The 13,477-nt window shown below is 44.3% G+C and overlaps 1 protein-coding gene across 1 annotated transcript; it reads right to left on the bottom strand.

The window, feature by feature from the left end:
• Positions 1 to 552: 552 nt before the first annotated feature.
• LOC307243228 (calsenilin-like) lies at positions 553 to 12,285 on the bottom strand. The gene is made up of 9 exons (XM_080017913.1): positions 12,199 to 12,285; positions 9,089 to 9,266; positions 3,665 to 3,789; positions 3,111 to 3,180; positions 2,635 to 2,705; positions 2,317 to 2,424; positions 2,069 to 2,173; positions 1,537 to 1,599; positions 553 to 660 (listed from the first exon to the last, which is right to left on the bottom strand). Exons 1-9 carry the CDS (start codon positions 12,202 to 12,204, stop codon positions 613 to 615), a joined length of 774 nt encoding a protein of 257 aa, XP_079874039.1. The 5' UTR covers positions 12,205 to 12,285; the 3' UTR covers positions 553 to 612.
• Positions 12,286 to 13,477: the final 1,192 nt, after the last annotated feature.

Here is a 13,477-nt window from a genome sequence, read left to right as displayed (position 1 = left end):
ATAGTGAAATATAATACTCATTGCATCACAAGAGCGGGTCGGTGAAGCTAGATTTTTATTTTCATTAGATCACTATGAAACAAATAATGTACATTTGCAGTCAGGTTCAAACCTCGAAAGTGAACACGCGTCACTTCCAAACCAAATTGAAGGTACAAAGAAACCTTTTTTTTTTTTTTTTTTTTCTTACAGTATCTTACAGTAAGAAATTAAAATGATGAACGATTCTAACTTCAACATGTCCGTCCCGTGGCTTGCGTCGCATGCTCTTAAGTGTTTGGCAAAAATAAAAATGCGTTCTTAAAAAAAAACAAGGTGAAACCGTAAAGTGCTTTTCCATTACATTTGTTTTGAGTGAACACACCGGCTCCGCATATTCCTCTGCGTTCAAACGAATGCTACAATATATCAGTGTCTTTTGAGCTTGCCAAAAACAAAACCCAAACGAGGTCCGAGGCACACGTGTTTGCCGAGGCCTTATCCCGTCGGCGCCTGTGCCGCGATCCATGCATGTCTCCCGTTTTCAGGAGGTGTCTTGATAACTTAACAAGCTTATAACTTAAGAGTCGATGTTTCACAGTCGCTTTGGCGTCCCGCGTCCCTTTCGAGGCGCTAGATGACGTTCTCAAAGAGCTGCATCGACGCCATGATGTCTTCATCCTGAGCGGTAGAAGGAATGGAAACGAGAGATGAGCGGCGCTTGCACGTCGCCCCGACCTTGGGCACCCAGAGGTGACCTTTAAAGCGCACGCCTCGCCGGGGGCTTTTCCGCCACAGGAACCGGGGGGGACTCTACGTCGCCAGTGCTTAAGTACTTTGGCCCCTTTTCCGAAATGGTTTCCGCGGGGGACAAAGGAGTCCCCTGTGAAGCGAGGCGGTACTTTTTCGGAGGAACTGGAACCGTCGGAGCAGAACGGCGCTGATTGTTGAAGCCCTGTGAACGTCTGATTTAAAGCTCGCCGCTTGCCCGTAGCGCTCGATTCCCCTCGCCGCTTTTCTTTCCCGGAAGAAAACGAAAAGCCGGAACCCGAATTCCCACGGACCGACGGACCGACGATGACACTAACTTCATCGTGGGCCAAAATAACGCATCAAACCAAACAGTTTCTTCCTGATTTGCATAACCTCTGTAGTTCCTGTTCACCGTGGTAAAGCAACCCGAGAGCTTTTTTAGTTACTGGGCGACGAGGTTCCTGTTTCAGAAGCTTCTGGGCCGAAATGGTTCCTCCTTTAGCTCCTGTACCCAGGTGGAACTATTTAAACATTTTTCAAAACGTTTTCAAAAAATAACCTTTGCCGCTTAAATCAGTTATTTTCCCCAAATATCTGGCGGTGAATGTGGTATTGTTGCATGACTGCGGTAGGTGTCATAGCAACCCATTAAAAAGCTCAAAAGTGCAAAAAAAGCGGATACATCGTCCACTGAGTAAATTACAGGCATCATATGAAGCGGGGTGATATTACGGATTATTTTTGTTCCTTTGCGCCGGCAAAATGGAAATTAACCCAAATGAAGTGAGATCTCAATGTGTTTACCTTCTGGCAGGTTTCTATGAATTCATCAATCGTCACAACTCCGTCTCGGTTCCGATCCATCTTCTAAAAAAATTGGATAATAAGTGAAATAGTCAGGGTTGCATGAAGGCTTCCCTACAGTTGAAGCACAGCCTCAAAAACAGCGCTGCACGCCTTTTTAAAGCGGTTGTTACAGCAAAATCACTGTCGGGTGATGGTACTACGGTACACTCTAATTACAGTGGCACTGCTGATACTGCTCGGCTAGGGGACTGCAAAACAAACATTTCTTAAAATACAAACCATCCAGCTGATCCCTCAACCCTGTTCTCCCATGGTGAAAAGTCTCCCATATTTTTCATATTTTAGGACCAATTTTTAATTGAATTATCAATAATAATCGGATATTATTATTTAAATATCACAACCTGCTCACAAAGCTCACGGCCATTTGATCTAGGGAGACCACAACGTCAACAACTGAAACAAGAAAACCTGCAGCTCATCTCCCCCCCGAGACTCGACGTGAGGGAGGGAGCGCGTGACAACGCACCTGGAAAAATCTCTCCACGTGCTCAATGGGCGTTTCATCCCTCACGCTGGGGGACGTATACCGTCCCATCATGTCGTAGATGGATGTCATTATGGCCAGCATCTCCTGGCAGCAAAACAGGAGAGAGACACGCCAAGAGTCAAACACCCAGGAGATGTACTCACCGGGCGAAACGAAGCGATATCTTTTTCTTTATTTCTTTTTTTTTTTCGAGAATAAAAGAGAGACGCTGAGCGGCCTGACGATACCTCTTTGGTGACGTGGCCGTCCTTGTTGATGTCGTACAGGTTGAAGGCCCACCGCAGCTTGTCGGTGACGGAACCTCTAAGCAACACAGAGAGTCCTAACACAAAATCCTACAAAAATAAGTACGCCATGTTGACGGCTTCTTCAGATGGACGCGAGGAACACACTGACAGCCCCACAAAACATGACAGCGTGGGAGATGAGCAAACAGTGATTCGTTGATTAAAATGAGTGTCGTCTAATTATTTACAGGTTATCGCTTTCATAAGTGTATAATTATCACAGTAAAATATACAGAACAGAAATGTAGTTTAACTTACTTCAAACCGGATGGAGCCGTTCCTCTCCATGTCAAATGCATTGAACAGGAAATGTGCATAGGTGGTTGCATCTGAGAATAAATTAACATCATTCCAAATTTGGATTTACTCCAGTCACAAATTGTATTGGGTTAATGGGAAAAAACAATTAAGAAAATGATTCAACCTATATTATTTTTTTTAACAAGATAAATAATTGATTGTGTCTCCCATACATCTGCTGGGCTTTTACATTCATAAATAAATAAATTATTCATAAAAATATTAATGAATATGAAAATAAAATGTAATTAAATAATTAAAACAAAAAAAGAGGTTTCTCTTCTCTGAACTGGGAAACTGTATTCCAGAAAAACAGTTTTGTTGAGAAATTCTCTTTTTGTGCATCTCAGATCCATGTATTTGCGTTGATTGATGATGTGTGTAAATATAAACTTGCATCCCTTCACTTAAAAGACCAGTTGACAGGCGCGTACCTCCTTGAGGGAAAAACTGGGAGTAAATAGTCTTAAAAGTCTCCTCGTCCACCAGCCCACTGGGACATTCCTGATAAAAAGGAAAGGAGAGGAGAATCAGATCTTTCCAATTGACCCTTGAAAACTCAGACAGTCACAATCACACATCTCTATAAACCAGATCCACATAGCCACCAAGCCAGATTTTAATTTGTTCTAATAACAAAATTATGAATGATGGATAATGAATAGTGAATTTGTAGAAATAATATAATAATCCATCAATGTAATAGCGATGTAAAGCTTCTGTTTGGGCTGTTTTTCAGCCATCAGTGCGTAGCAACAGACTGATCTCGGCTGGTGGAAAAGCTAAAGAAAAAAAAAAAAAAAAGTTTGGATAAACAAGGCTTTAACGTATTATTTCAACCGTTCTTTCTCTGCATGCATGTAATGCAACTTACTCAACAAAGTTGCAGAGCCATGGGATGATCAGTGCAAGAGTAAAATATTGTCTTTCCATTCTTATTCTTCTCAAAATAGACATCAGCCTACCGCTGTACATTTTCCCAACGCACATTTTTGAAACCTCTGTAGAGCGACTGCAGCTCCTTCCTGGTGAACTGGGTCTGGGCCTGCAGCTCCTCCAGCCCCTCAGGCTGGTGCCGCACCATGGAGAGCTCCAGGTCACAGTCGCCGCTGTCTGCGGAGGGGGAGCAGGGGTTAAAACAGACGGGAAGCGGCGGGTGGAGCGAAGAGGGCGGAGAGGAAAAGGGTGGATGCGAAACAAAAAAAAAAAGAAAGCCTGAGGAGAGGAGTAATTCCAGGTAGACAGTGAAGGGAGTAGTTAAAACGAAATAGATGAGAGGGTCAGTTGAAAAAAATATAAATAAATAAGATGCAAAAATGGGTCACGGCTAAAAATACCCTCAATTGAAAGAACCATGCAAATAGATTTTCTTTTTCTTTTTGAGAAAAATTACATAAGATCGGTGCCGAAAGAGAGTGAAGTGCAAAGACAATGGAAGTTGTAGCTTGAAAAGATAGAGAGGAGATGAGAGGAAAACAGGCAGGGTGGACTTTACGGCCCCAAAAACAAAGGCAATAAAGTAAAATAATGCGGAGGGGGCAAATATAATCGCGATGGCAACAACATTTTAAGTGATTAGGAGGGGTTACAACTGTAGCTACTCACCATCTTTTATACAAACAAAAAAACAGACAGTTTGGAAGAGACAAGGGAGAGAGGAAGTGACAGGGAGGGGGCACAAATTTATAGGGTTAAAAAAGTTTGTCTGGGAAACATTCACTCACACACAATTCTCACACACACACACACACACACACACACACACACACACACACACACACACACACACACACACACACACACACACACACACACACACACACACACACACACACACACACACACGGAAAATCCAAGTTCAGAAAGTAAAATCCCACTCCGGGAATTTGAGTCAACCATGTGGATTCGCTCATCAGCGTCAAGCCCAGAGTCCAAGGTAAAACACGGCAGGACCTTTTACTTTCCGAACCTGGAGTTTTCCAGTCATAATTAGTTGATAACAAGTCAAGATATCCGTCGTGAAACGCGAGGCTCGTTTCGCCGGCAGTCGTTTGCACGTCTCTTCATCCTGCGTGTGCTTTCCGTACCTTCCAGCGACAGCGGCTCCCAGATCCCAAACTGCTTGAGCACGACAACAAACAGGCCGATAACCACGGCGATGGCGATCACCTCCATGCCGTCCAGTGCCATGGCTCTCTGGCATCGGCTGCTGCACTAACCCCCACCCCCAGCCCACCCCCCTCGTGAATTTTCGTTATTTCTTCCTTTTTTTTCCTATCTCTGCCGCGTATCCAAACTTTTACTACGCCAGGTGAGAGCTGCACGACAACATCAGCGCATGCCGCCGCAGCGCTCGCATCCTCTGCACCCAACACCCACACACACACGCACCCCAAAATGTTATTGCTGTGACCGCGAAAACCACCGAGGCGGCCGCTCAAGGAGCCGACAAACCGACTGCAAAAGCGTCGCCTCGGAGGACAAATATGTCCAAACAAGTCCGCACGTGTGCACTCGCAAAATTGAAATTCAGGAGGCGCGAGTCGAAGCCCGAATCCCAGCGAACTGATCAAAGTGATCGGAGTGATCAGAGGAATCCAAATCCATCTCTGCTCTCGCTGGCTTCCTCCCCCGGCTGCGGCTGTGGCGGCGGTGGCGGCAGTGGCGGCGGCTGTACGTCTTCACCTCATGGACGGTTCATTTTGGGATGTCTCCCACATCTCCATCGACTCAGGAGCTCTATCCCTCCCCACCCTTAGTCAGTCTCCCTCCCTCCCTCTCCCTCTCTCTCTCTCTCTCTCTCTCTCTCTCTCCCTCTCTCTTGGAGGACACGTCAGGGTAACTGAAGGAATCTTTCTATTTTTTATTTTTATTTTTTTTGCTAATAGTCTCTGATTGACCGTCTAAGCGTTTCTCATCTGCCCAGTCGCCTGGAGGATGTAAAGCTGTAAACCAGGCATTGATCCACGATTGCTGATGGCTGGACTATGCACGCAGCACTTAGGGGTGGAGGAAAACTCGCCCTGCCCCGTGTGGTGCTGCCCATAACGCTCGCTGGGTCGCTCCCAAACACACAGCCGGTCACCCAAATCAGTCAGATCGCACCGGGGGGGGGGGGCGCCACGTTGCGGCGATCAATCCTCCGTTTAAAAAAACACAGTTCTGTCAACACTTTTGTTGATTTGGGATAAAAACCCCTCGGGGGGTGTTGAGCAACGCCGTCGGCGTCCAGGGCGTAGCGGGGGATTTGTGTAGCAGTCCTCCCTCGCTGAGAGACGGCGTAGGGCAGACGGGAGAAAAATAACAGTTGGCAAGTGATGACTCAGCGCAACATAATGGACCGGAGTTGGAGGAGGAATGTGCGGTGGGAGGTAGATCAATCACCGGGAGGTAAAATACTTCTTCGTTTGGAAAGGGCGGAGGCCAGAAGCGGGGCCCCGAGTGCATTTCACCGGACGGATCCATACGGCATCGCAGAGCATAGGAACAGCCTGACACCCAGACTGCTAATGCATCAACCAATTAGATTTTGATTAAACTCACATTTTATTCACTTTGTTTTAAAAGAGTAAAGTTGAACGAGATTGTGGGAGAATACTGGAGGGCACAGCAACGTTTATTTATGTAAAATAATTGATTTAATTCTATTATATGAATGACATTGTTTACTATTGTAATTATATCTATATACCACCTCTTATCTTATCTTATAGTTTGGGTTTATGTCGCTATTCTACATCCTATATTCCTGTGTTCAGGCTGCTGTAGCACTGTTTGAGGTCGTAAAAGAATGAGTTAATGTAACATTATTTTTTTAGTGCGCTGTAAGTGCTGATCTATCGTTATTGTCCTATTAAATACAGGCGGGACCGCAGATACTTAAGTATGGAGATGCAAGCTCTGCAAACATCTATCTTGAAATCAAGCTTTAATGGCCCAGTAAAAGCAGCATTACAGTTTGGAGCCTATTATTATAAAAATTAAAAAAAAAACCTGTCCTTCTCTTTGAACTCTTTGTTAGTTTATTTTTATTATTATTCTTTTTATCACATCATTTAGTTTTAATGTTGAAAAATGGCACCATAGAGAAAAACTTTAAATTCTTTTTACTTTTTGACTACAATATAAGTTTTTTTGTTCAGTTTGAATGTCAAGGTGTTCAGTGGCACTAATCCTAGGAGGACGTAATATTCAGGGTGTCTGACACTTTAAATGTTTATGTTTTCATGTCATTTTAAAGCGGAAATCGTCCTTAATAATAGTTGTTAATGGTTTGTGGGTGTATGTGTCTGTGACCTACAAGGGACTCAACTCCCATTCATCATTTATGCTTGCTTTACATCTACATTGCGCTGGAATAGGCTCCAGTATAGAACATACAATATACAGTGTTTATTTCTAAAGGGCGGCAATTATTGAGGCCCCATGGTCTTTTAGGGCGCATAACACATAGTGCCAAACTGCAAATATCTACTTTGCAATACATAACATCTAGTACTTGTGTGTTTAAATATCTTTAAAAAATACATTTTATCTAGCCGTGAAAATATTTAACCAGTTAATCCCGTTCACTTTGGTAAATATTTAATTCGACGCAGCTCGGGGCATCTGTGGCCAGCATTCATAAATAAAAACATAATTCAAAGGCAAGCTTTCAGTAGCGGGAGGCTTTTCCATATGACTAAGGAACAACATGAAAGTCATTATACTAGGAAGGACATATACAATAGGAAAAGTTTACATTATTATTATTATTATTATTATTATTTAAGCTCATTAGAGATCTTTGACCATACACATATTACCAGCCAGCTTACATTTTCCGATCATAACATTTGTTGGCCAGTAGAGGGCAGTGCCCACTAGTCACTCGCCCAAATAACCCTTATAAGTGATGAGCTTCATAATACACAGTAGCATTGTCGGTTTTAAACCCGCAGGGGGCAGCACACGTCCCCATATCTCATACAGCCACAGAGCATCATCTGGTCTCTTTCCAGTTTGCGTAATTTGTGCTTGAGATTAAAACAATGCGGTGGCCACCTTAATGTCTAATCTCTTTCCCTTTTTAATAGAGTCATTCATTTGTGACATGTGCACCCAATTATATGCAAATGCCTTGGAAAGCCTCATAAATTAAAGATAGGGGCCAACTCCCTTGATAATCCCATGCAGTTGCTGTCTGGATTGTAATGTGAGGTTAGATAAAAGGGCTGTCTTGAGTCTTATTGTGTTAGTTTAGTATTTTACTAATGTGCTATTTCGCAGATAAAAAAACCCCAAAACGCCCAGGACCAGGTAGGGAGACCATCCGTCTCTTGGCAGGACGAGGTGTTTAGATCAGCAGCTACCTCCGGGTGAAATGGAGCCGCTTTAAGTGCACAACCGAAAGAGATGACGAGGGTCCCTGGCCGCCTTCCATACATTTTACTTTTCATCTCAAGCTTTGAATTCGGCATCACCAGGGTAAGTGCAGTAATGGGACATTTTGGAGTCGGGGGCTCCACACAGAACATGTCGTTCCTGGGATGGGTTCAGGAGAGAGTCTCTCTCTCTCTCTCTCTCTCTCTCTCTCTCTCTCTCTCTCTCTCTCGTGCATGCACACATTAGGCCGCACTGTCTGAACGCACAAGAGAGCAGTGTCAATTATTTAGATAAAGCAAGAAAATGAGGCCGCAGCAGGGTTACAGTCAGTCACAGACGGCGCGCGGAGCTCCCCTTCCTCTCGTGGTGGTCCGCGTTCGCGAAGGTCTCCGCTTTAATGCAAGTAACACAAAACAGCTGAAGTTTCTATTTGGTATGAGGACGGAGAGGGAAAAAAAAATAAATCACCATAAGTATCCACACGGCGTCACCACAAGTAAAAGGACACCAATTTGAGGTCTTCAGATTAAAATCATAAAATCGCAAGAAGCCTAGGCACAGACAGCAACGTGCGTTACAACGTGTTGATGCATAAGAATAACCAAAAAATAAAATAAAAAAAACACGCCACCCCTAGCATTAAACTGATATAGAATAGAAGGGGGATCTGCGGGTCCATGGATATCGATCGGCTGCTGAACTGCAGTGAAGACAGACGTTTGCAGTGTGAACAGTCCACGGGGGATACGTGGGGGAAGAGACGACAGTTTTAAATATAGTTCTAGATGGGACGGACGCATTAAAATTCATGCCTTCCCTACTACGAGAGACTGAAAGCCTGCCTCCTTTCTAACTCTCTCTCTCTCTCTCTCTCTCTCTCTCCCTCTCTCTCTCTCTCTCTTCCCCCTTCCCTCCCGGTCCACTGCTTCTATTGTCCTCCCACCCCCTGCTGTCATACTATAGGAAACAGGGGCCTTATATAGTTCTTTATGTCCTGTGGTTACTGGCTGTTTTGTTTTTTTTGGTGCTTTTCTACTTCCCCTCCTACCTGGTCCCTGCGGAGCGGCGCTAGCGATGATCCACTTAACAAGACAGCACTTCATCAGCGATTTTCGCGAGATCCGCGGCCTCTGCCATTTGGGGCCCTCCGTCTGGTCCACTGGGGTGGTCGCCTCCTTGCCGTTGGCATCGGGCAGCACCCCGCCGTCCACCCCCTTCCCATCGGCCTGAGGGGAAACACGACACCAGCTCTTGATATCAGGGGGCTGTTGGAGATTGGGTTTTGGGCTTGTTTTCGTGGCACATAAGTCGAAAAACGCAATGTTGTCAACTCGAGGTCGGCTTTTGGTCGTTTATGTGGAAAAGAAAACAAAAAAAACAAAAACGAATAACCCTAAAAAAAAAACGTAATAACTTTCACTGGCGTTAGATTTGTTTTTCGGTATAAAGTTTGAAAAACAATATCTTGGGTAGTGCTAAGAATATGTACAAAACTGATTTGAACAAAATAAAGGCGAGATTTTATCCTCCAAAATAAAATCCTCCTGTCTGCATAAAACTGTGACCTTTTTACTGGCGGTGCTGCAAACTGCCCTTTCATTATCAAACATTCTGACAAAAGCTAGTCGCAAAATTATTCGGCTGTTGATTGCGATTTAGTCTTAGTTTGCATAGAGTAAATAAACCTTTAAGTCACAAAGCCAGGATGGAAACGCATCTCCTGCAAACTCGGTGTGATGGTGGACATGCACTTTCCAGTCCCAGCACTTAATACCGTTCTGGGATTGGATGATGACACGGTTCATGACAGCATAGCAATTCCGAATGAAACCAGTGTCAACCTTGCGCAAGTGAATTCGTAAAATGAGTCTCAACAATGAGGCGGAAAACTCAGACCCGATAGAGGCACGTCTGTCCAGTCTGCTGAAAGCACAATAGAAAATTGGACATGAATAATGAAAATACAAATTATTTGATTTTATTTATCTTACCATGCAAGACACAAAATACAATGAAATTACAAAGCAAGCGCTTCCAAAGAGGAATAGAATCTCCCTCACAACCCTGCTGACGTTCATGTTATTCCCATCAGACATAAAATATTTGTGTTGCTATATGAGTGTGCTAGTTAGTTACCTATCCAAATCTATCCAAATCTACCTTTTGGATAGGTTTGTGATTTTTATACAATTATTATACTGTATATATTTGGAGTGTGTGTGTGTGTGTGTGTGTGTGTGTGTGTGTGTGTGTGTGTGTGTGTCTCCCTGTCCTATATTTGAATATTAAAGGGTTCTTAGGAAAACAGAGCACTGAGTTGGTGAATAATTCACACTCCTTAAAACTTCATCAATAAAAGATCACGATAGGCTATGGTCTGAGACCAACTGTGGCCAGGAGTAAAACACCAGGGCTGATACGAGGTTAACAAATCACACGCACACCTACACACACACACACCTACACACACACACACACACACACCTACACACCTACACACACACACACACACACCTACACACACCTACACACACCTACACACACACACACACACACACACACACACACACACACACACACACACACACACACACACACACACACACACACACACACACACACACACACACACATTTAACCCTTAACCCCAAAGTTCATCACAGAATATTTCCAAAATGCAAATCCCTCATATGCACAACAATAGAAGCAGGTATCTAGAGTCTCTGGAAAAACAGGTGATTTTTTGGAGCACCCGGAGCGCTGCAATGTTAAAAATAAGGCGGCCACGCGCACGCTTTGGTCTGTGAATCCCTGTGACCATCCCCGTCACTGTGAACATTGTGGGCGACTCCCCCCAAATAGTAACACACACACACACACACACACACACGGACTCTAATATATATATATATATATATATATATATATATACATACAGCACATTGTTTTGCTTTTATTTTGGACATGACAAATGGAGATACGGAGTATTGACTCAAGATGCTATACTATTATAGAAGATACTACTAATATATGATCAATAGTTACAGATGGATACTAGGCAATATATATATATATATATATATATATATATATATATATATATATATATATATATATATAATGCACATGGAACAAGACAAATAAAAAACAACATTAAGCAAAAAAATACAAAGGATACATCTAGTATCCATCTATGAATATTGATCATATATTATATAATAATATCTTCTATGATAGTGTAGCATCTTGAGTCACTACTCCGTTCCTCCACTTGTCATGTCCCAAATAAAAGCATAAAAATGGATATCAAAATCTTTGGACCTTTTTAAATAATCCTTGATCTCTTCACGTCTCACCACTTCCAGTAGTATTATTTAACCTCCCTGCCCTACCCCCACTGCTGCTTGCAGTGGGCCTGTCCGATCGAAGGAGCAGTATATATAAACATGTATTATTTCATATAAATAAAAGCTTCATCTGTTTAAGGATGTTCAACTTCAGGAAACACGAGGGAACCTGCCCCTGACATCTGGGGAATCCAGTGTTTCTTCTGGAAATAAAAACCTCAGTTCATGGTTAAGATTCAGAAGTTTGAATATCACAAAAACTACTAACATAACCCGGACTAGAAATGTGATATATATATATATCTATATATATATATATATATATATATATATCTATATATATATATATATATATATATATATATATATATATATATATATATATATATAGATATATATATAGATATATATATATATACGTAAAAAGAGGAAATGATAAAAAATTATGTTTGATAAAAGCCATAATTGCTTAATTAAATGAGATTTCATAATTAAAACCCACTATTCGCAGAGTGCCAGGTCTCCAAGTTAGACACGTATGGTTTGAATGTTTATTTTCAGGTACTTTCTGTATAATCTGTGATTAAATGTGCGTTTTGTGCGCTGTTGAACAGATGGAAATGCTCTCCGGCCGGTGGTCAACACGCCGCACATGTGAGTGAAGTCCACGCTCCACGGTGGAAAACGGCAGCGGCAGGGTACCAAGGCTTTTCAAGGAATCCTATCAAAACAATGTTTATAGCTGTCGAGCGTTTGAACATTACTTGAATTGACTGCGGATTGAACGGAAAACAGATGTTTAGCACCCTACCTGCATGACTTCCACGTTGTTTGCTGTTGCTTTGAAGTGGCTGCTGCTGCAGACGGCGTGGCGCGCGCTCTGTCAGAAGACCTGCTCGGTGGCACGAGGAGGAAGAGTGAGAGAGAGAGAGAGAGATGGAGGGAGGGAGGATGGGGAGAGAGAGGGAGTATGGAGAGGGAGGGAGGAGGGAGAGAGAGAGGAAGGATGGAGAGAGGGAGGAAGGATGGAGAGAGGGAGGAGGGAGGGAGGATGGAGAGAGGGAGGATGGAGAGGATGGAGAGGGAGAGAGGGAGGATGGAGAGAGAGAGTGAGGAGAGAGGGAGGATGGAGAGAGAGAGTGAGGAGAGAGGGAGGAGGGAGGGAGAGAGAGAGTGAGGATGGAGAGAGAGTGAGGATGGAGAGAGAGTGAGGATGGAGAGAGAGTGGGAGGAGGGAGAGAGAGAGGGTGGAGAGAGAGAGGGAGGAGGGAGAGAGTGAGTGAGGATGGAGAGAGAGAGAGGGAGGAGGGGGAGAGAGGGAGGATGGAGAGAGAGAGGGAGGAGGGGGAGAGAGGGAGGATGGAGAGAGAGAGGGAGGAGGGAGAGAGAGGGAGGACGGAGAGAGAGAGAGAGAGAGAGGTGGAGAGAGAGTGAGTGAGGAGAGAGGGAGGGAGGAGGGAGAGAGAGTGAGGATGGAGAGAGAGAGGGAGAAGGGAGAGAGAGGGAGGATGGAGAGAGAGAGGGAGGAGGGAGAGAGAGAGGGAGGATGGAGAGAGAGTGGGAGGAGGGAGAGAGAGTGAGGATGGAGAGAGAGTGAGGATGGAGAGAGTGAGGGAGTGAGGTAGAGGAGAGAGGGCGGGGGAGAGAGAGGGAGGAGGGAGAGAGTGAGTGAGGGGAGAAAGAGAGAGAGATTGAGTGAGGATGGAGAGAGTGAGTGAGGATGGAGAGAGTGACTGAGGATGGAGAGAGAGAGAGGGAGGAGGGAGAGAGAGGGAGGATGGAGAGAGAGAGGGAGGAGGGAGAGAGAGAGAGGGAGGACGGAGAGAGAGAGAGGATGGAGAGAGAGTGAGTGAGGAGAGAGGGAGGGAGGAGGGAGAGAGAGTGGGAGGAGGGAGAGAGAGGGAGGATGGAGAGAGAGAGGGAGGATGAGAGAGAGTGGGAGGAGGAGAGAGAGTGAGGATGGAGAGAGAGAGGGAGAAGGGAGAGAGAGGGAGGATGAGAGAGAGTGGGAGGAGGGAGAGTGAGAGGGAGGATGGAGAGAGAGAGGGAGGAGGGAGAGAGAGGGAGGATGGAGAGAAAGTGGGAGGAGG

Source organism: Zeus faber, assembly GCF_960531495.2.
Source record: "Zeus faber genome assembly, chromosome: 17".
NCBI lineage: Eukaryota > Metazoa > Chordata > Actinopteri > Zeiformes > Zeidae > Zeus > Zeus faber.
The sequence above is the reverse complement of the archived record's forward strand: the minus strand, read 5'-3'. Positions and strand labels throughout refer to the sequence as shown.